The sequence below is a fragment of the Hippocampus zosterae genome, chromosome 5, assembly GCF_025434085.1.
Source record: "Hippocampus zosterae strain Florida chromosome 5, ASM2543408v3, whole genome shotgun sequence".
Classification (NCBI taxonomy): Eukaryota; Metazoa; Chordata; class Actinopteri; order Syngnathiformes; family Syngnathidae; genus Hippocampus; species Hippocampus zosterae.
The window spans coordinates 22,419,686-22,444,775 of NC_067455.1; the positions used below are offsets into that span (position 1 = coordinate 22,419,686).

Here is a 25,090-nt window from a genome sequence, read left to right on the forward strand (position 1 = left end):
GCTTTCTCCCTCTACTTTTAGCGGTCAGCCATTGTGCTCACAGCCGTCATACAGCTCTCCCACTCACTCCATCAGAAACTACAGGCCTGTGTAGCAGCCTAAATGAATATTGATTCTCCCTCCAGTGCCAAATACTGCAGGGAGGAGGGGGGGGGGGGGGCGGACGGAAGATGAGTGTGTTACAGGCAATGAAGGGAAGAGGCCTGATGGGGGGGAAAGGAAGAGAGGATGGCGATTAGGGTGATGGTGATCATTGTGGTGATAATGATAATGGTGATGATAATGACTGTGTTAGTGATCAGAAAGCATGATGGGAGCTATCAGTTAATGCACGGATGTGCATGGGGGTTTGTCACTGGACGGCGCGGTGCTGTGCTCGCAATTGCCGTATTGATAATGTAATTACATGACAATCACAGCAAACCCGAAAATAAAGTGTCAGGACCACACAGAAAAACTATGGATGCACTTGATAAAATTGGCTTCAATCTTTATTGTAAGAAATGAAAATGAATTTAGAATACACAAAGCTCACAAATAAGCCTCCAAACTGTCAGCATAATGTCGCCATAATATAGCCTCAGCGATGCATAAGATGTGCTTTCGAACGTTGCAAAACAGTGGTTAGTAGCTAATCATATGCTAATGACTACAAAAGAGAAGACAAAAAAAAAATAGTAAAAAAGCTTGACGTTATGTTCAACAAAACCGTAATGTTGGGCTGGGGAGGGGGGGGACAATACATCCACTGCAACACTAAAAGGCAGATTACATATGGACACCTTCGTGATGAACAATTAAGATTTGTGATATTGACTGCAAAACATTTTTTCAGAAAGGTGACAAGGCATGATTTAAGCTTTGTCTGGGTGCTAGCAAACATAATTAAATGCACCTTATCATATATTCAATGTCTAACAGGAGTTAGGCTTGGGGTGAGGATGAAAAACGAAAGTCCAAATGGTGCTCCTCCAACTAAGGGGCGTCATGGTGACAGCCCTCGTCCGGCCTGCCGCTCTCAAGCATCATCCACGGCAGCCTCTTCATACACACCTCCCTCCACCTGTAGGGTGCAGTTGTCCAGCTCTGTAACGATGTAGTGGGTGCCCTCGTCGTTGACGATGACCTGGGTGAGACCTTCCTTTATCATCCGAGAGGCTGCCAGCTGCAGCAGGTTCTGCATCTCCTCCTGCCCCGCCTGGTTAATGACCTGCACCTCCTCCTCCTGTTTGATCACAGGCTGCACGTCGCTCTCCGCAGGCTCGACCGTCTCGGGGGCGGCGACCTCGTGAGCGGCGGATGCTTCCTCGTGCATTTTCTCCTGCTGGCCCATCTCGCTCACAACGCTGAGCAGGGCATCCAGAGCTGTGGACGACTCGGACACGACATGACTTTTTCCCGCGGCTGCCGAGTCTTCGCCAGCTTCTAGAGCTGCAGCCTGCAGCTCATTGGCAGCCTCGCCCGCTGACAGCACCACATATCGGGCGCTTCCTCTCGCAAGCTGGGCCCCTGCGGACGCCACCTCCCTGCCTGAGGCGATCACTTGTCCGTCTTCTGTGATGTGGAGCACCTCTGCCACTTGGCCCGCCATGGCCAGAGTCTGGAGGGTGGCGGCAGCCGACTCCTCCAGAGTCTGGTCGACGGCTACCTCTCCATCACTGTAGCCTTGTATGATGATGACCTGCTGGACGTCGTCTTCATTGCCGAGCTTCCTGTCCAAAGAGGATTCCACGACATCTGTTTCCACAAAAGAAGCCCCCTGGCCTTTAAGACGGCACTCAAAGGCCTTGGACACAATGCCTGAGGGGAAAGGAGGAGAAGCACGTTAGCACAACATTGTGTTTGAACATCTATTTTGATCCCAGATCAAGCCCCCCCCCCCCCCCCCAAAAAAAGCAGGTGAGGCACATAATGCAAGGCCGAGGTCTGTTTGACATCAAATGCAGTCAACATCAAGGAGCAATATCGGCAGCCATCACCTTTTGTTAGTTGAGTGTCCCCCCCCCCCAAAAAAAAAAAAACACGAATGGTGGACACGAACGGCCAGCACACAGCCCCGAGGGGACAGTTGTTTTTTAAATAGTGACCTCACACACTGATATCTGTATGACTTAAAGATTGATGTGAGACAGATTGGGGAGATATAAGGCTGCCAAGAAACATTTACGAAGGCACAGCTGCTCCTAAGTGAGCCATGTGGTGCCATCTTGGATCACAAGTTGCCATGGTGTTACCAAGATGATAGGAACACTGTTATAATGCTATTGTTTGAGCAATGAGCAATGCCGCGCTCTGACAGAAATAGACTAGAGGGGAGGCCGTTCATGTCTACGAAAGCGTCAGAGAATTTATTAGTATGAATGCCAAAAACAAGGGAAGAGTACATTTCACCTACCACAACACATATGGGTCAAAAGAAAGAAGAGAGCGTTGAAAAAAAAAGACTGCATACTTTTTCAAGTTTTCAGCTTTCTTTCTTTTTTTTTATGTATGGCTCAGGTGATGTTGACATTTTAGAGGTGCAGGATTTAATGCTCAGACGACATCACAAAGATCTCGGAGTGTATGGAGGGACAAAATCATCCATCACGGATATACTTATCTCTCCCAGACATTTCATGTCCAGCAGCAAAGGTGACAATGTGATCAGAAAGTTGGTTTGCACAAATATGCCGTTGCTTTGGAATGCAACGACTAAAATGCTGTGTCATGACAAAATAACAAAAATAATACCATTTTAAAATGATGCCTTAAGATTTGGAATCGTCAGTCCTCATCGACAGACAATCTGACTTCAACGAACACATCATACTGACTACCATAAATATAAGTTAGCTGTAGATATTCTATTTTCTTGGGGTTTTTAATGTTCATTTGTTTAAATGTTTGTTTACTTTGCATTATTGGAAGTTTTTTTTTCACCTTCTGCAAACAAATTCAACCATATGAAGTGCATCGGTAAAACTTTTTTTTGAAGATTAAGGTAAATGGGTGTTTGGTACTGATTGAAATTTGGATGGAAGGTCGACTGTGGAGGTCCATGCTACAGAATGGAATCATCTGTCAGTTTTCTTGCCTTTCAGAAGACAAAAGATTATGTTCAATGGTACACGTTGAATGCAATGGCGATTGTATACCTGAGTTCGGTTGTATACTTGAGTTACACCTTATCCGAAGCTCTAATTGGGAGTAAATACATGCTGATGAAACACGATGATTTGGTTGTCCTTTCACTCTAAACCTTTCACCTGGAACTACTGTTTACGTCGGTGAATAAGACCAGATTTAGTGATGAAGGAGTTTAATGCGAACAGTTGCTTAGCAGCAGTTACATACAAAGTGGTGTATATGATTTTTTTTTTTTTTACAGGAAAAACAAAGAATTATTATTATTTTTAACAAGACTTACCACTGACGACTACAAAGAACATATGGAAAAATCTGAAAGACATGCTTGTTGTGTTTCTTCATCGAGAGCTAGCGTTAAAGTGTTTTGCTTTGGTTTATTTAGGTTTAGACTTGGGAACATTCGGGGGTTCATTTTAAGATTTTTTTTAATCCTAGGTTTGGTTCCTAAAATTCACCAAATTGCAAATCATTTCTCCCACTTTTTCCACCACCGTGACTCTCAATTTTGAACAATGCTGTTCTGAAGACCTTTTTCTTTTCCAGCACCAATTAACACATACTTCAACGGTTGTCACGGAGACAAAAGACTGTCCAAATGCTATCACCTCCCACCCCCGCCCCCCTCTCTCTTAGTATATAAGTATACATTTTGAGTATCTGTATCTGTAATTATAATTCTAAACTGTTGTCTACATTGTATTTCATGGAGTAGTCCGACTGCCAATGCCTACATGCTAGAAGCAAATGGATTGGTTTGTGCGGACACCCCAGAGGCTGTGCGATTAACAGAAACCAACCTTTCAATAGATAGCCATGCTTAATAAATTGTTGTTTTTTTCCCCTTCAGTACTTCATTTGTTTACGAATCTCACGTTACTTTCCATTGGTTGAATGGGTCTGTAAAATGTTCAAGCAGATGCATCTTAGTTCATGTCCCTATTAGAACAAGAAGTCCCGTATGTGGTTGTGGGCGTACTTATGTTGTGTCTTGGGGGTGGTAAGGCTATGCGTTGGTAGTGTGTGTCACATTAGCCATGGGGTGCTGTTGGCAGGTCCCAGCGGCAGCCTGCTGAGGTTTATGGAGTGTCACTCAGTCGCCGCAGCCGTGAATCAAGTTAATGTTGCACATCCCATCTCTTGTGCTGTCCTGCGCTCCCGGTGGAAGAACAACATTTGAACAGCGTGATTTGGCCCTGGCAAGAGGTTGATGCCTGTTTAATATGTTTTTTTAGTGTTCTAAGTGACTGATTCCTTTAAAAGGAAGTACCAGAGAGGATGAGCGAGAACACAAAGAGAAGAATAAGATGGAGACTTGATGAGAGGAGTGAAAAAACAAGAAGAAAAGCAGAAGCCGAGACAGTTGGCAATGTCAGTTTTACTTTTCATAGCAAAAATGTCGAGGGTAACTTACTGGGGCACTGGGCTAAATAATCAGAATCAAAATGACGTGATTTTTGGCTCAATCACAATACATAATCAATATGCTGGCTGATACTTTTTATCGGTTGATTGATTTGTTTTTTCAAAATGAGCACCAAAGGGCAGTGTGATATTTTTGGCAGCCATTTTAGTTATATTCAGTCTAAGTGGTTTGGATGAAAATACTTTATCTTAACTCGTGATCATTTTAGTCCAATTTTAGTGAACAATATTCAAAAAGGGTTTAGTCCAGGCGTAGTAACATATTCCATTATAATTATTAATACAATAATTCTAATTTATTTCACAGGAATATGTATCACAGATATAGTATCGCACTAAGACTATATAATGGCCTTAACCATCAAACAAGCAAAAAAAACCCTCCAATAGCTTATTAACGACTTGACTAGTACCCACAATTTACTTAATCATTTTAATTTGGGGTATTTTGGGGATATTGTTTTGTTTATTTGTTTTGTTTTTTTGTGGTGACAGTATTTGGTTGAAAAGGCTACAATTCTCTTCATGGTTTAAACACTCACAAGCCAATAATCCCTGCGTGTTCTCACTACACAACAGTGGCAAACACATGATCTTAAAAAAGTGGTAACATATTTTTTGTTGTGTTTGGTCTAACAACGCTTTGAAAATAATTAACTAATGAATGAATGAATGAATTAATTGGTGCGGATCTCGTCAAGTTTTTGAGCCACACGATCCCCGTCTTGTTAAAAAAATAAAATGTGTGTAGATGTAAATAAAACACGAAGATAGAATGGTTACAATGGTAGGGGTCAACCATTGTAACCCTTCTATGCACCCCCACAAAAAACCCTGCATCCATCCATCCATCCATTTTCTGAACCGCTTAATCCTCACTAGGGTCGCGGGGGGTGCTGGAGCCCATCCCAGCCGTCTCCGGGCAGTAGGCGGGGGACACCCTGAATCGGTTGCCAGCCAATCGCAGGGCACACATAGACGAACAACCATCCACGCTCACACTCACACCTAGGGACAATTTAGAGCGTCCAATCAGCCTGCCATGCATGTTTTTGGAATGTGGGAGGAAACCGGAGCACCCGGAGAAAACCCACGCAGGCCCGGGGAGAACATGCAAACTCCACACAGGGAGGCCGGAGCTGTAATCGAACCCGGTACCTCTGCACTGTGAAGCCGACGTGCTAACCACTGGACTACCGGGCCGCCATATATATATATATATATATTAACTAATAGGTCTGAAGCTAGCTTGCAGCTCATTTGCGCCAAGGGTTATGTGGATAATGATGAACTGGGTTATGAGGGCTTTATGGTTGCATGTTGCCGTTGAGGAGTTGTGACGAACACATCATGTGAGTGCTGTTACTGTATTCATTTTTGAACGAATCGTTCTGCTCGCAGGTGAACGAGAGAGGAAGAGACATGGGAGCGTGCGCAAGCTCCAGTAAAGTATGTAAGCTTTTTGCGTCTTTTTATTTTGGTATTAGTCACAGCCATAAAGGAGCTTTGTTTTTGTTTATATTAACTGAGAGTTCACTGACTAACCACGATGCATTTACAGACGCTACACGATGTCAAGACGACTTGTCACTGGCCTTTGAACTGAATATTGGTTGGCTCTGATATTCCTCATCTGTTTACTCACTGTACAGAGCGAGGCGTGGGGTGTGGGCACACGAGTCGCGGCAAACCGACTGTCCTGATGTCTGTCAATCATTCCAGCTCCCTTTTGAACAATTGGCGTGTGTGAGCCTGCATTTTCAATGTCTGACAGGACACCCTCGAACACTTTTGTCCATGTCTCGTCCCATCAACAAAACCATGAACACTTCTTGTCGTGATTTTGTCATGGGGCCATATTGAGTCTGTCACTATCTAGTGGTCGTCATGAAGAAAAAAAAAAACATTTTGTCATTGCCATCGTTGACGAAAACCTCATTGCCTATGAGGGACATTAAATGCTTGTGAAATTAATGCTGATTTGGTCGGTGACGCTTCTTGTACCCTTTTAATGTTAATGTATGGATTTTTTTTCCATGAGTAGGGTAAGATGCAGAGTCTAACAGCAGCTGGTGTGTTAGCATCCCTGTTCAGTGTATGCTCCAGATACAATTATTGATCATTGGATCAATAGGCTGACCAAAAGCGAGGGCCCAGGACCTCTAAGTGGCATTACTTAAGCTCAGAGAGGCCACCGAGGGAGTGGTTAGACAGCACTTACCAGCAGTTACAGAAATTAACCTTAACACTGAGACACCACTGCATGCAAAAACAACCAATTATACTTGCTGTAACATACATCAGCTCAAGCAAAGATTAGGTTAACCCGCACCTGGTCTTATACATGTCCGAACGCAAAACACACAAGAATAAAAAATGAAGGTAAATTGCAAATATTGCTAGTAAACCCAAGTATATTGTATCAAACCATAACACAAGAGAGGACGACAAAACATGCTCAAACTTGGTTGCAATTAATGGCAGCAGCACCCTAAAAAGCCAGAGTGGATTGATACAAAGCTCTTCCCAATCTGTTTATTGAGTTATTATATATTAGAGCTGTCTGATGTGGCTAAAATGTCCTTTCTCAATATTTTTGCTGGATATCTGGATAACGATACAAAAATTATATTTCCATGAACCATGCATTTTTTTTCAAAGAAACAATGTGGAAAGTGTAGTTTAAAAAAAAAAGAACTTCCAAACAGCCACCATCATTAAAGAAATTCAGCAAGGTCAAGGGTTCGATTCTCGGCTCAGACCTTCATGTGTGGAGTTTGCATATTCTTCCCGTGCCTATGTGCATTTTCTACGGGTACTCCGGTTTCATCTTACATTCCTAGGAACATGCAATGGTAGGTGAATTCAATGCTCTGAATTGTACTTAGATGTGTTTGTGAACGGGACTAGTTGATCATCTCCGTGTGCCGTGCGATTGGCTAGCAACCAGTTCATCCTATCCCACCTGCTGCCCAAAGACAGCTGGGATAGGATAGCACCCCCCGTGACCCTTGTGAGGATATGCGGATCAGAAAGTAAATGGATGGGTTTTCTTCACTCTCAATTTCAAATAATGTCATGATTTTTAATGGAGAGATGTATTTTCAAAAAATCGGATTCATCGATTAATTGAAAAATATATGTTGATCAATTTACTTTACTTTCCCCCCTTAATTTTCTTCACTGTAACTTTTATATGTTTACTGCAATTGCAACATTGGCACTGGGCTTACCAATGGAAATAACCACTTTTGCATTTTATGCATCAATCATGTGAATGTTGAGGCGACAACGTTGGTGTATGCAACACGTTTGCATAGAGATTTACATGCGTAGAACATTCCTAAAACTTTGCCGAGCAAAGGGATTAATTCTCAGCTTGGACAGACACTGTCATAGAGGTAAGATGTTGATTTTTGTGGTTGGCCTACCCATGTATGTTTTAATACCTCCTTGACAGCGTGCATCTTTTTTTTCTCCTTTCTTTTTTTTCCCAAAAAGGAAGAAACATCTCTCATCTGTGAATAACCCATTTGTGTTGACTGTATCTGCATACAAAGAACTCCTCAGCCATTCATGTATTTATTATTTATGTGGATTTATGGTTCTCCGGTCAAGCTGTGTATTTGGTGACCTTAACTGACTTGTCTCTCTACATCCATGACGCCTCAGGCAGACCTGCATGTGTTTCCTTTGTATGGGCTGTGTGTGCGCGCGCGCGCGCGCGCGCGCGAGCGAGCGAGCGAGCGTGTGTGTGTGTGCGTGTGTGTATGAAATGGAAAGGGTCAGCTGAGGTCCATCTAGTGATGGCTGTACTTTGTCTGGTAGGGACAACCGCTACTCTCACCTTTACAAACGTCATGAATCAACAGCACGGAGGACAGGCCGGTCGACCAAAAAACAACCAATTATACAGCAGCCAGATTGACACAGAGTGGACAGGGCAGAGAGATGGAGACTCACTCAACCCACTCCCAAGGACGAACATACAGAAGACAAGGAGGGCACGGGCTGACAGAGGGCCTTCTGGCCTGCAACACCCACGCAGTTAAAGTCAATACAGTGGCACCTCAGAACACAATTGGATTCAATGACAAGTGTTTAAAACGTACTTCATGCTTTCAATGTCTTAATATTAGATTGTTAGAGATGTTGTATTGCTCACATGTATATGAATTTGGGCATTTTCTCAAATGGTGAATTGGAAGACAGTGGCTTTTTTGTCAATTTCTCACCTTCACAGACAATTAATCACAAGCTAATGTCATGGGAAAATAATACACAATCTAAGGTATATTGTCCATTTATTCATGTCACATTTTCGACTGCTTATACTAATTAGGGTCATGCTTAAGCTCCGCACTTACTTTGGGTAAAAGGTATTTGCCCAGTCAATCACAGCGCACATATAGACAACAAACTGAATGACGTTTCCATAACTGAGCAGATGTTACAATCCCTATTTCACATAAAAAAACAATGGTGGAAATCAAGGTTTACACCTCGATCCCTACACTGGTGATCCTAACCCGAACTGTAGTACATTAAAAAAAAACACTATGGAAGTAAGAAAAAAAAAAAAAAAGAAAAAGAGAAATTTACCGACTGAGGACAAAGGGGGTTGAAATCACACAAACACGCACTAACAGTGGTCAGGGGCTCAGTGTCCTGCTCTCAGCTCTTTTTCTGCTGACAGGGGATGACCCAGTATAATCTAGTCCACGATAACTCTAACTCTATCCCCCTCAGGGTCAGGTCAGCGGTGTAGAATAAAGGAAAGCCAACTACAAATAAATGCGGCAATTTAGGAGGTGTTTTCTGCATCAACTGGTGTGGGGCAAATCTGCAGCGTATATGTAACGACCCTAACAAAGTCTTCCTTGTATATCTGGCGAGTTTGAGGGCTTAAACAAAATTGCGCACCCCAGTATTTTTTTTTTTTTTAAATATCAAATAAGAATGTAACAAGGAATGGCAAGAGAGCTTGGTAAGGTAAATTAAGACCCGCCCATGACCTTGAGCTAGGGCAGGTGGTCAGGAGGAAGACGTGTTAGGATGTGAACTTCAACAGCACAATACACCCACCTTTACACATCACTTTGCTCAAAAATGGAAAAATACATTGTGTTCATTGATTCACCGACGTGCAAATGCTTACGGGGGCAGCAGGGCATGTCGGGGAGGCGGCGTAAAATGTATTATATAACTCCCCAAACATTTCATTTACGAAATACTCCCATTAAATTACCCTGAAAACAGGCTGCTGCATGATGATGAAAGGCAAACTTTGTCACACAGTGCGGAGAGGAAAAAAAAAGTGTTTGGTCATTTCTTTGGCAATTTCAACAATGATTCAGTAAGAGGACAACAGACGACTGCTGGTTATATCACTGATGATATCAGCCTTGAAACCCATCAGACGAGTCATCTTTTCAGCGAATCAGATATGAGTAATGTAATACTAGTCGTTGACATGCTGGTTATTTCCTTGATGCTGTAAATCTTTGTGATTTGCTCTTTACAGATGAAGGTCACAAATGATCAGTGTGATCGGGCCAGATACGAGCATTGAAGACAGAAATAAAAACGGAATGAATATAAAAACCTCATCGAGGGAAGAATATGACATTTGACATGCAAAATGATAACAACGATCACTTTCTCGCTTCTCCCTAACAAGCCTTCTTTCTATTTCTCAGGCCTGTATACTTCTTCTCTCCTCATTTTTTTCCCCTTTCAAAATCTCGGGAGGTGGACCTTTGATTGCTCCTTTAATTAGGCATGTCGGACAGCTCAGTGGATTTACTAGGGATGTTGAACTTGTGCAGATAATTATGTGTCTTTTCCTCTTCTCCCTATTGCTACATTTACCCCCTCCACCATCCATCCCTCCATCTTCCTCGCACTCGGCCTCCCTATCTATCACTCTCACTCACTCACCCATGATTTAATGATTAATTATGGATGTGAGTTGGAGAATAAAAGCTTTTTCGCTAATCAAAATGAAATGTCCCTCATTCTTGTAATTACAGTGTGAACAGTCTCTTTGTTGCCAAGGCCTGGCCCTCACTGTGATCCACAGTCCATCAAGTCAAATGAAATGAATAATCGTAACATAATGACTTCAGAACGCAACTGAATTTGAAAATAAAAAGGGAATTGAGTTGTAAGAGAGAACAAACAAAGAGTAACGACAGCAGAGAGAACGTAGAAGGCAGAACAAAATGCTCCAGAATGAAGTCTAAATGCTTAGAATGCCTAAACTTAGCTAGCGCAGTCGGTGATAGTTGTTTCGAAACCTAAGACTTAAGAAAGAATTCTCCTTTTTTCAAACCTGAAGAATGGGTCAATGGGTCAATGCTGGGCGATATGACAATATTCATTTTTCTACTACCGTGTCATCGTCATTTGTCCTCTGCAGCAAACTGCATGCCATTCATACATAAAATGCAGCTTCATATGATGGCCGAAAGCTTCCACTTTATCAGACTTATGCCACACCACTGCCATCGGGTGGCAGAATGGACATCTATACAGGGAAGTAAATCATAATAAAAAGTACTGTACATAGTCACTGTACATAGCAAACTTACAATTTAAATGTAAATGTAAGAATCAATGAAAAGTAAAAAATAATGACTACTATTGCTTTAGGTGAGAATAAACTAACAAAAACAAACACGTAATGTACTATTTAAAAATAATTTTTAAAACACCCTTAAGCCATGCTGGGTATGCCGTCAAACTGTACAAGCAGAGCAGTTTTTATTTTGAGCCTCATAAAAACACAAACAGCAAAACTGAGAAGAACAGATTAAAAAAAACCAACACATTTTTTTTCCGATAATTGTTGCAGAACGTCCCGAAAAGCTTTGCTGTTCTGCTTATGTCACATGCACCCGGGTAGTTGGCACGATCGAATCAAGAGACCGCAGCAGCAGCTAGCGATACCAAGTTTAGCAACGAGGTAGGTCTGGATCCTACTGCCAATTTTTTATTTGTATTTTTTTAACAATACAATAACATCCTGATGTATATAACACTTTCACAACAGCTGCAGCTGGAACAAAGTGCTTTGCAAAACAGTTGACAGAAAGTAAAATAATAAACACAACACAACACAACATAAAAAGATGGACAGTCGTGCAATCTTAACCACTTTTCCTTCATGTGCGTTGTTGTTTGAAGCAGTTCTCGATGAAAGAGGAGAGAATCAAAGTGTCACCAGTGGATCAGAGATATGCTTAAAATGCGCATACGTCTGCAACAAGCTAAATTTGAAGCTGGAGCGTCCGTGACAAATAAAGAGAATGGTTCACTTCTCCTCTCCCATGTAAATCCAATTCAGTTCCAAGCGGTGACTCTCAGTTCCAAATATGGTATCCGTGCCGAACACTCCTCTCTCCTCATCCCCAACTCTAAAAGCCATCCATGCAGCCGCACCAACCCAGAATGTCCAACAGCGCCATCATCACCGCTAAACAAAACAGGGCTGTGAAAATTGCTGCCCATTATAGGCACAAAAAACACATGCGCCCTGGGGCTGTCCAGCACTGACAGTCAAATGGCGCAGACATTCCTCCCAATCAAAATCAGTGCTGGTACACAAATACTGCCGAGAAGGGGCAACCACCAAGCACAGATTCTTGTCCTTTGACGAAATACAATCGTTGGTCTAGGAATTGCTACTTGTATTAAATGAATCGCGCCTAACCTTACAGGACACTGACATCTTTCTTCACCATCTTTCTGCTACAGTTACCCAAAGGAGACAAATCACCCGGTCATAAATAATACTAGAGAGAAGTCCTTTGTGATGACATTTTGCTTGCAACTCTGATGAAGAAATTGGTGATAGGATTGTTAAATGTGGTCTTTCTGATACAATGTCGTTTGTTTCAAATTGCGTGCCCTTTGTACTTAGGTCACTGCATTCTATTAGTTCACCACAAGACGCCAAGGATATTTGATTTGAGGGCTTGTTTCCTGATTACATTGTTCATTCACTGTGTCAAGGGGGTACAGTAATTAAAAGTAGCTTTACACGACTCGGGAGAGTTGTTCGGGTTTTTACCCCCCCCCCCCCCCCCCCCGCAGAAACGGACACAATTCAGGGAGTTCTCCAGTTATGAGGTACTCAACCTCAGACATTTCGACTTTACGACACCTGTGCCTCGTCCGCTATTTTGTCTCCATCACCATACTGTTTCATCTTGGCTAGTGCATAGTGCTTGTCTGTGTTTGTGAGCTGGGCATGTCTTCGCCTTTTCACCATTTTTTTCCTACATATTATGGCCCCAAAGAAGAAAGCTGGGTCTTCTCGTAAACCTGGGCCAACCAAAAGAAAAGCAATTATTATGATTATGAGATTCAAAGTCCATGCAAATCTCCATAATCTCAGAGTCAAGGGGGAAACTGCATCTGCAGATGAAGCAGCTGTGAATGTTTTTCCGGGTTATCAAGGAAATATAATCCGGGAGGGTGGGTATCTTGCGGAGCAAGTTTTTAATGTGGATGAAATGAAATTGTTCTGGAAGTAGCTTCCCAATCAGACCTACATCTCTAAGCAGGAGAAGATGGTCCCGGACCATAAAGTTGGGAAGGAGAGGCTTACTTTGCTGCTTGGGGGTAAGGCTGCCAGGGACTTCAACTTTTGACTGCAACTTTTGCTTGTCTATATTTCTGAAAACCCCAGGGCACTCAAAGGGATATGAAAGAGAATCATACCTGCCATCTGGAAGTCCAAGGGTGGACTTCTAGATGGCAGGGTAGAGTACATGGGTGTACATGGGTGACACACGCTGTTTTTGAGGATTGCGTCACCAACCATTTTGTCCCTGCAGTAGAGCAGTACTGTGCAGCCAAGGGGCTTCAAGGTCTTACTTTGGCTTGTCAATGCTGCAGGCATCCTCCTACTTTGGGTGATTTTCACTAATATTAAGATGGTTTACCTCCAAGACTCTTGAGTCTGTGATCGATACAGTTCTCAAAATTTGTCAGTGGTTGGATCTGGAGTTGGACAAAGATGACATCACATAACTTCTGGTTCTCAAGGAGAAGAGCTACCACCACAGGACCTGATTGATTTGGAGAAGCAGATGATGCAAGAAGACAAAAGAAAGAACGACACCTCTCAGCAGTAATGGGAAGTACAGCATCTTATTATTATTTTTTATTTTCATGTTTGTTTTAGTATTTTGATGAAAATTTCGACTCAAGAGGTGAAATCCGATTTACGCGGCGATTTGGGTTACATTGCCATCGTAGGAACAGAACTCGTTCATTAATCAAGGACTCCCTGTATTCGCGTTTTCTGTCATTACAGTATTAGAAATGCTAACCCACTAACACTTGCTAGCATGCCACCCCCAACAGATGTAAACAATATGTCACTGGCTTGACAAGCGAAGTTGTGATTCTACTGTAACTTAGGGATGCCCAACCTTTTACTTTTCAAGCAACCAACCTACTGCGATCGACCAGTGCACGAACATGCACGCATACACACATGTGGAGGCTTGTTTTTTTTTTTTTTTTTAATGAACAAACCAACATTTTTGCTTGGTCTCCAGGTTCCTTTACTACAATTTTGAAAGGCAAATTGGCCGCTTGCCAGTGAGGCAAATGTGGGAAATATTTACCGTTTGACTCCCGGTTTCAACTTTGCCGCGTGTTATACCGGAGACAAATTCCTTGTGTGTTCTACATACTTGACCAATAAAGATGATTCTGATTCTGATGTACAGAGCAGCAAAACCACGGGCAAGACAGCAAGTAAAGTTGAATGCAAAAACAGAATGTGTCTGGATGAATATGCAAATGTGCATTCCCGCCCCCTCTCAAAGGAGACAACACAGACCCTTTGAGTTTTACGAGCATCCAAACCATTGTACTAATAAAAAGCATCAATGTTAAATGGTAATATGGAATTAAGATTTTTTTTAAAGGACAAATTCCTACAATTCAATGTTATTTTATAATAAGTGATATTATTTGATAAATAATCTTCATGGGCCTTGATCCAAGTAATATTTTGTAACTGAATCCCAGAGAGACACTGATGCACGGTGTACACACTCCCCACCAAAAGTATTCGAACAATGAGAACCATTCCATGTTTGCTGTAGAGGACCAACATTTGGGCTTGATGTCAAAAGACAAATATGAGGCAAGAGATCAGCATCTAAGCATTGGTTTAGAAATGAGCACCTTTTGTTTGAAGCCAGTCAGTTTTCATCATCACTGATAGGGGTGTTTTGTTTCCCAGGTGTGTCTTATTGATATTTATTATTCAAAAAATAAATAGTGCCGAATATCTACGCTCAGGTTCAGATTTGGCTTCTGTCAACCAAAACAAAGGAAAACCAGAGAGCTTTCTATGAGTGAAAAACGGGCAGTTGAGAAGCTGAGTGAAGACGGAAAATCAATCAGAGCCATTGCACACGTACTGGCTTTTGCCAATACAACCATTTTGGAGTAGAATGAGACCACAGACGTTAGTCACTGAACAGGTAGATGAAGGAAAACAGACAGAAACAAGTCCCAAAGCAACTTTTAACATCAACAACCACCCACACAGAGCAGGAGTCAACATATTGCAAACTACTCCTTGCAGAACATGCAATGGGCAAATGTAAAGTGGAAACACCAAAAAGATTGCAAGCGAAGCATTTGAAATTAAAGACATAGACTTCAAATAGGACAACTCTTTGTTGAAGTCTATGTCTTTCAATTTTGCTTACAGAGAAATGAGGTGCATAAATAATACTCTTCTGCTCTAAGCTGTACCTCAGACAAAGATACAAATACCGGTACCCTAGAAATGCATACATCTCTGCTGATCTCGTCTCATATTCTCCGTTTGATGTCGCACCTACAGTAAATGTTTTCAGTCCATAGCAAAAATGGAGGAACACACCATAATTTTGGAGGCGAGTGAACAATCTGTTGACCTTGACTATTGTTCCCTGTAAGGCACTTCACATTCATTGACGAGATCTTGCCTTTCACACACGTAGGTCATTTTAGCTTGGCCTTCCACCCAGCCAACCATATTTACTTAAAAGAGGCATACTCCAAATATTTATCATCCCGATGGCTCTATATATAGGGCCGACGAGCTTGTGAGAGCAGAGGCAGGCGCGGTGGGAGGTAGCTCCTCTAATCTCCATCTCCAAGCTGACAAGCTTCAAAAAGGCCCTAATGAATGGATCTTTTTATCTGCAAGCCTGTGTGTATGTGACAGTATAAATATTTAGCAATATTGCAGTCAGCTCGTGATTTTACACAGATGGAGTGATTGATGCCTCCACCCCCTGACGCATGCCAATGAGCATGCTGGAGATGTTATATAAACCACAGCCTATCTCTTTCTCCAACACCATCATATCCAGCTCACTTTGGCTCCGTGTTTCACACTGCCTCCTCTGCTCTCCGCCCCCTTCCCAGCTTGTCTTCTCACTGTCGATCTGCCCTCTGTGGCGCTGCCAATTGGCTTCATTGTCTCATTTCCATCATACATTGTGGTGTTGCTTTGCTTAGGACAGCAAACAACCTGACATGGAAGGTCTGAGCAGATGAGTGTCTTGTTGACACAGTAGAGTGAATTATAAATTAAATGTAAATTAAATTAAACGGCCCAATGCTGTATGTGATTTGTACGTGTGCCTTACGGTCAAATATTGTAGGTTCAAATTTCTGCTCCTACCATATACCAAAAACATGCATGTTAGCTTCGTTACTCTATATTGCCATTACATTGTGAACGGAAGTATAAATTGATTGGCAACCGGAATCTTGCCTCAAGTACAGTCCGGTGGGATAGATGAACAAATTGATGATGAGCAGTAGAAAATGAACAAATTCGACAATCCTTCTTTTAACCCTCATATTATGCTGAAAAAAAATCACATTGATTATGTGGTGGGTCATTTTGACCCATACTGTAAAAATCCACACAAAATAGTCAAAAAACAGGTTATACCAGTAACAACTTTGTTTAAGATGATTTAAACATTCAGAAAAGAGACAGATTTTTAATACCAAAAGTATATTTAAGAACTGTTTAGTTAATAAGCTTTGCCTTATTTTTTACATGCATGTGTATAGATTTGACTTTTGAAAAGTCTATTCAGAGGTCAACTTGTCTCAGTGAACTTTTAGATTGACACAAGATCAAGATTGTTATCTGGACATAAACTGAATGTTTATTCAGTTTGATTGTAATTCTGTGCTCTTCTTTACATAGTATGTAAAGACTGAACACTGGGTCAGTTCACACATACGCACTACCCAAACTAAATTTCTTCGCCCACACAGAGGTAGAAAATGATTCACACATTCAGTTGAACAAAAATACATTTGCCTTCTCTTTCACCAGAACAAAACCAGACCATATGACACTTTCCTTGACCATAATGAGTTGAGGGTTTAAAATTTGGTCTACCAGAGACCTAGTGAGGAAACGTCAGAGCAAGTGTGTTTATTTATGTGTTGACCAAATGTTCTCTCGAAGTTGTGAGACTTGCGCACTGGTCACACACTCTCAACACACAAGAAAACCTATCCAGCGCAGTGAACGTACTGCAAATGAATTAGATATATACCTTTTTTTCTGTGTCATTTTACTGTGTAATTCAGTGAGTGACAGGTGTCCAGCCAATCATACGATACGATGCAATGTCGCATACATCCAATCACGGCACTGACAGTACTTACGCACGTGCTCTCCTCAAACACGCCAAATAACAATAACAGTGCGGTGGAGATAAATGACGCTGATGCTAACCCTTTATCATGGAGAAATGAGCGGGAAGTGAATGTGACTCACCAAACCAAAATAAAAATGAACTGTGGTTCTTTTAAATTGGAATGGCATCTTATGTTTTTAGAGTGAGAAAGGTCTGCCCTGCAAAACATGCAGCGAAGCTAAAGTTGTGAGCAAATTTTCCGATGGAAAATATGGACACAATGGAAGCTGGACTACCTTAAAAACTCAAAGCCATAACCTTCACCTCAAAAGTCATACCTGAACTACAACAGGGTTCAACTTACAGACTTATATATGAACGGAAAAACAATTGGCCCCAAGCGGCTGAAGCCGGAGGGCAACCATTTTACGTTGCCACAATTAATGACAACTTATATTATTTTTTTCAGGTGAAAACTGCTTTATGCTACAATCCCATAATGGAGTAGTAAGAGCCTCTCAAAGAACGAACTTCACTGTTGCTTTGACGATTCAGAGTGTACCTGAGTATCGTGAATTGTGACTTGCAAAGGTTAGGTTAATATTTAACAGTTAATTTTATCTCGCTGGACGTTGCATTCACTTTATTGTTCTTGGTTTCCCGCAACATAATGTAGATGAATTGTTGAGTAGCACTCTGAGAATATACAGTATCTTATTATTGCATTCTGACTGATGGAATGTGCGTGTAGTGCTTCTCTAAGAGTTATTGGTACAACCATACGCCGCGCGCTGTGGCATTTTTTGCCGTAGATACAAAAAAATAATGCAGCAGAGAAATACATGTATTCAAGTTAGGCACGCTTATATCGGGGCAATAAAAATGGCCACCGGTGGCTCCACTGGCTGTAAGTCAGTGATTCCAAAGCATTAAGTGGTCTGCTGGTCAGAAACTCAAGTGGAATTACGGTTGGGTTTAGGGTGAAAAGGGTGGAGAAATGCTGGGAGAGAATAAAGACAGCTAGTGAAGCAAAACCTTCAAGGAGTCGGGAAGGGTTGAAAAAGAAAGAAAAGGGGCAACCACACTTCAAATACATTTTGCTGTAGTTATGAATCTACTTTTAGAGTTGTTGATTATTGCTTATTTTATTTTCTTGAAATAAAAGATATTTTAGCTCATTCATTAGCTAAACTGCTCCTTCTGTACGGGATGAAAACATGGTGGAGTCTATTCCAAAAGGCTTATGGTAAAAATAATTAATGATCACAAGTAAGGTACAAGAGTACCCAGAAACAAACAACCACAATTATATTCCCATCCATGGGTAATTTCTAGTCTTTAGAATTTAAAACACATGTTGTTGGATGCTGGGATGGCGATTTGTACAATACAGACCGTGCAAGCCTGCCTCTGATTGATATTATTACAACCAAGGACTAGACTCTAAATCAGGGGTCGGGAACCTATGGCTCGCGAGCCACATGTGGCTCTTTTGATGATTGCATCTGGCTCGCAGATAAAATATTCTCGCTTGTTTAATCCATCCATCAATTTTTTTACTGCTAATTTCCTGTTCATGGCTGCAGGTGGCTCCAGGTGCAATTTTGATTGGATAATACTGGCCTACGTTGGCCGTTGCTGCGGAAATAGGTAAACACCCCATTTTGAATCAGCCCGCTCGGTCATTAGTTCAAAGCTAATCCTAAAACAGGGGTGCCCATTACGTCGATTGCGATCGACCAGTAGATCAAGGACGGGTCCCAAGTTGATCCGAGGGGTTAAGAGGGGAAAAAACAAACAAACAAACAAACAAACAAACAAACAAACATTTGTGTCTCTGTGCATGTTAGTAATATATTTATTGTGCTAATGCACACTGCACCCTAATCTTTTTTTCAGTGTCACTTCCACAAAAAGTATTTAAAAAACAAAACAAATAAAGCAGGTCATCTTAATCTACAGTGATGTGGGACTGCGTCACTCAGCAGTCTGCAGTTGCAGCTTGTGATCAGAGTTGTTGCGCTTTATCTTTTATCGTTATCATTATTCTCATTTAGTTTGTTTTGTAAAATTCACAGAGGGGACTGGCAAAGAATGCGAATCTGGAGGGCCGAGAGAAGCTGTAACGGGTTGATCGCGGGAGGTTGGTTGATCAAAAAGTAGATCTTCGGTCAAAAAAGTTTGCGCACCCCTGTCCCAAATGAATAAGATGGTGAAAAAAAAAAGATGACAAGTATGGTAGACTTCAGGACGAATGGACCGAAGGATTCGCCTTTGTGGAGAGAACAGGTTCTGTGGTGTGTATGATTTGCAATGACAAGATACCATCGATGAAACGGTCGAATGTAAAGCGGTACTTTGACACGCGCCATGCTACGTTCGCATCAAAATACCCTGCGAGAGACAGCGGAAAGGAAGCGTGCAAGCTACTGAGCAGGGTGCAAACTAGCCAGCAGCAACTTGTGTGTACCCGGCAAGCTGACTATAATTCCGCTAGTTTTGCTGGATTTTTAGCAATCATGAGTTACGGAAAACTATTCACATTCATGGTGAGTATTATCACAAAATTGTTGAAAAGAATACATTCAGAGGCTTATTATACTGACATTTTGTTGAATACATTTCAAAATATTTTGCTTTTTTGGCTTTCAGTCAAAAAGGTTCGCGACCCCTGCTCTAAATGTATGATGTTAACATGGATCATAACATGCGAAAACACAATCAAGAATTGATATCCAGACATTTGTAGCAATTGAATTGAATTGATTTCTGCTTTGGCAGAAGAGTGGCAGCTGGGGCAGACTAGGGGTGATCAGGAGACTTTAGCCCCGATAAACTACCTGACTGACATTGTGATTTGTGACTGACTGACTTGATAAGTGGCTGGCTCTTACAGTGATTCATTGTGTGTGTGTGTGTGTGTGTGTGTGTGTGTGTGTGTGTGTGTGTGTGTGTGTGTGTGTGTGTGTGTGTGTGTGTGTGTGTGTGTGTGTGTGCGTGTAACATTATGTCTCCTTCAGCCACAGCCAGTTAAGAATGACACATGTAACAATCCATTTCTCTTCAGCCTTACTTACCCTAATGATGTATAATAGCCTGCAACAACACTTAACTTGACCATTACTGCAATAAACACTGACCAAGAGGCACGGGCAAACGCAAATACTCATAAAGGAACCTGTTTTCTGGAGACTGTTTACCAAAGGCTGTGAGGGCAGGAAATAACTTGGCATGTGGAGAAATGAAGGAGTCACAAATCACACTCCGTCAAATGCAATCCGATTGTAAGACGTGTATTAACATCGACAGCTGTCTCCTGGGTTTCTCTCATCCGTCTCTCACACTTCACTCTGGTGCAATAATCTAGATGTTACAAACAGTCCATGTTACACTCAAGTCGTCTCAAAATTAAAGTCTTCTTCTGGGTAGGTTTAAGCATGCAGTGTGTTATGCAGCCCTTTAACCCCTGATGCATTCATTAGTGTAAATGAGATGAAGCTCATCACTAACATGCATGCTCCTTAAGTGTCGTGATGAATGTGTGTGCGCTCAAGACAGGTCAGAGACAGTGGAGAGACAGTAAATGACAGTGTCACGTGAGGAGGCTACTGCATGAAACCTCAGATCTAATCAATAGCGGTGAGGAGGACGCCAGGCGCCAGCCAGAGGGTCACCACTCATCACTCAGGTCAACAGTGAACACACTCATGTGTGCACATACACACACTTTCATGAGGAGGCCATTGTGTAGGGCATGTTAGTAGACGAGACGATGAGGAAGTAGAGAATGGGTCAGAGAGAGGGTGAAGCGCATAGCAATAGATGGAGAGCTGGATCGATAGGAGAGATTGAAGGACCTCTGTGATAACAGAGTCATGGATGTCCAGAATATAGCTAAGCGGAGTGAGCAGGCAGGTTGCAGGCTTCAAACATTCTCGCAGCACTGAAAGGAGCGCCAAAAGGCCCCCAAAGAGGTGAGGTAAAACGACTCATTTCACTTCTAACCCTGATTAAATGACCCCGTTAAAGAAACGGGGTTTTCACCAGGTTGTTGAAAAAAGGATTTCATTCAACGTTTGAATCGAGATTTAAAAAAGAAAAAAAAAACATAACCAGACATCTAAAGTATGTAATATATGTATGGAGATTTTAAAACTCTATGTATACAGATATATTTTGTGTGCATTTGGCATTGCTCATGGCAAGAGATGAACATGCACCTGTACGCTTGGTGGCATTTAGGCCTCCTCTCTAATGACACTGAGAGCTGGGGTGGAGACAAAGCCACTGTTATTGAATTATTGAAGGGGCACAGCGAGGTATAAATCTGCCATCGGTATGCCATACTTTAATACACGCACACAAACACGAGCGCGCGCGCGAAACACACACACACACACACACACACACACACACACATGCACACAAGCGCGCACACACATACACACAATATGCACATTCAAACTCACACACAGAGGCCACTGACAAGGCTGGCGTGACAACCCCAGGCGTTGACTTGCTGACCTTGAGGTTGTTAAAACAAGCTCTCCGTCAGCTTTTCTGCAAATGTTTACATCTTGAGAGCGACGCACATAGAGGAAGAAAAACAGCATGCGCCTTGCACTGAAGGAACTCGGTGCTAGTCAAAAGCAACCAACCATTGTATCCCTAGGTTTACAATTTACTTAACGTGATAACATGCGAGATGATTGGTGTGACCGCTTCAAATCATAATCAGCATGTATTGTATTGTATTGTATAATGATGGTGACTATTGTATTCTGTCTCTGAAAGTAAATGTTTTTTTGACTTCGGTCATTCGGCATGGACCACAAAAACAAAAAAACATATATATTAAAAGGGGCGGAATAAGTACATGTGAACTGTCAAAGGGGAAATTGAGCACTGCTTACAGACAGAGGAGAATACATCAGACACATATGGGGTTTTCATCATGATCTAGACCCTAAAAAGTCTCTCTGTCCTATAATTGGTATGATAGCGAGTAATTTTAACTACACTCTATGGGGTCAAATTCATTTTGGTTGGGACTTTTTACGGTTGTTGTTTCCTTTGTTGCATGTCAACATTTTATTAAAATTGTGATAATAGTGAAAAGTGTGTTTCAATTTTTTTTAAACACAATTCCGAAATTTTCATACTGTTTCAGTTTTACAACAAACAACGTGGAAGGAGAAATAAAGGAACGAGCATTGTTTACTGCCAGCCGAAATAAAAGCGGAACATTGTGACAGAGAGGCCAGATTAAGCATTTGGGATGTGAAGAAAAGATTGCTGTGAAGCCACAGCGCTCAAACAGATAAAAAAAGAATATCCACATACATGGGTACTGGTAAGTAAAGTACATATGTGCACCTGAGGCGAAATTCATACATCAACCACCAATTACTGATTTGTATCTGTTAAATAAAAAGAGCAAGAATAATAATAATACATCCATGTAGACCTTGCTTTACCGCACGTTGTAAATCCGCCTTTCTACCTTACAGCAGATTTTCACAGCATGCACAACCGCATACTTCCATTATTTCTATGTCTTCGTAAAGATCAGGATGTCGTTTGTCATTTCAGCTGCCTTCTCTTTTTCAATAAATAAAAAGGCTTAAGTGCAATACAAGACAAAAAGTTGCAAGGGGCTTATTTGTACACTTTGTTCTTTTGTCTTCATATTTGTGGATGCACATCTGTGTACGATGACAGGGCAAGCGTGTCTATCCTGCAGCCAAGGGGAGGGGGGCTCATCTTATTAACATCATCAGTTTGCATCATTACTGGGCTGCCAGCAGGTACTAGAACAGTGCCATGGCTACAACAGCTCATACAATCTTACTTGTGAAACACAACACACACATTCAAACACACACACACACACAAAATGGACAAAGACAGACTCAAAGCCCCATTTTTAAATCCCCAAAAGGGTATGCGGGGCGTCTGTATCTATCCGTTATCCAGCGGGTTACCATTGATTGCCTGGCCATGTTTTCACTGGGTGGGACAGACTCCATCCATCCTCCTGACAACGAGGCGGTGATACGCAGCAGAGGGTGGAATAAACTCAAGTCAGAGCATGGGAGGGTCCCAAAGTCAACCATCACCGACAAAAAAAAACAAAAAACAAAACCAAAAAAAAAAAAAAAGCAGGAGGGAAATCTAATTGCTACTCCAACAGATAACGAAAATATGGAGTTTTCCTTTGGTTTGCATAAAATTTCCCTTCAAGATTTTGGAGGGGGTCGGCAAGGCTGTCAACTGGTTAGCACGACTGCCTCACAGCGCAGAGGTGCAGGTTTCATTCCATTCCAAACTGTCCCTCCATGTGATTGTGAGCGCAAATGATTGTTCGTCTATGTGTGCCCTGCGATTGGCTGGCAACCGGTTAAGGGTGTCCCTTGCCTACTGCCCGAAGACGGCTGGGATAGGCCCCAGAATGCACTACGACCCATGTCGGCTTAGAAATTGGATGGATGGATGAATGGATGGATGGATGGATGGTTTTGGAGGTTTTTGTTGAGACTTTTTGGCAAACATCCATTCATTCAATTGCCTAGAATGTTTACGGTCACGAGAAAGCAGGCGCCTAGCCAGCTCACTGTGGGCAAAAAGCAGACTTCACGTTGTATTGTTTGCCTGCCAAAGATGCAAAGGTCCAAACCATCTTCCTATGCCATCAAAATCCACACCCATCACTGTTTTATGGATAATATAGGTCAAAATTAGTCTATGACATGATTCATTTTGATGATATGCAGTTTGTGATTTGCCTGCAATTGTCTTTAAAAGGCAAAGGCCAGCAAACAGCTGTCATTATTATTATACACTAACCTAACTTCTGATTAAATATGGCTTCGTTCAGACAGCAGACAGACATATCTAATTCCAATTTGATTCCTGCACAAATCCGATTTTTAAGGCTGACTGTCCACACAGTTTTTAGCATGTGTCCAAATGGGATTGGGCCCATGTTTAGACTGAGATGTCCAAATGTGATGTGATACTTCCTCCCGAATTTAGTTTCAATCTGTCTCACACGAATCGGATTTTAAAGTGCTTTGTGACTGCTCAGACTACAAACGAGACAAGCAGTTTCAAATTGGATGGGCTCAAACTCGGATTTTGTCTGGCAGTCTGAAGAAGGCCATTGTTCCGTGTCCAAAGACTTTTTTTCCATAGTGGGTTAAAAAAAAAAAAAAAACACCACTTACACATGAACATTCCAACAGACCATAACAGACACATTCATTTGACGGCATTTGCATATTGACAGATGGATATATCTACAGTAGTGAAGTTAATGCTGATTAAATACCTTTGTGCTATTATGGCATGTAACTAAAGAATGGTAATAAAGCCCTGCTGTGCGAATGGCAACCAGCCTCATTCAAAGGCGCCTGTATGGCACCACCCATGACACCAAAGATGCGTCAAAGGCATCAGACACTCAATATAACACTGTTATGGATTATGTAGCCGGTAAGCGTTCATGTAAGATACACAATGATTTATCATTGACAAACCAGTTCACATTAGCCAGGGTTGGCTCTTTATAGCATCAAGGGCAATAAGACCAACGACACAGGAGCGAGCTAAATTTAACCTTCTTTCAATACAAACATGATTTAAGTCATCCTGCTCAATCTACTCAGAGGTTTGGCAAATTCCTACTGAAGCACAACCGATTAAAACAATCAAGTAAAATGAAAAAGAGTATTGACTGACAATTGACGACTGATAGAGGGGATGAGTGACAGTAAGAGAGAGAGAGAGAGAGAGAGAGAGAGAGAGAGAGAGAGAGAGAGAGAGAGAAGAGAGAGAGAGTTAAAGGCAAT

The 25,090-nt window shown here is 41.8% G+C and overlaps 1 protein-coding gene across 1 annotated transcript in view; it reads right to left on the minus strand.

Moving 5' to 3' along the window:
- Nucleotides 1-473: 473 nt before the first annotated feature.
- Nucleotides 474-25,090, minus strand: part of znf407 (zinc finger protein 407) — a 203,634-nt gene continuing 179,017 nt past the window's right edge. The window contains exon 10 of the mRNA XM_052064622.1: nt 474-1,800. Coding sequence (XP_051920582.1) covers nt 1,019-1,800 — 782 coding nt within the window. The 3' untranslated portion in view covers nt 474-1,018. The remainder of the gene's footprint in view (nt 1,801-25,090) is intronic.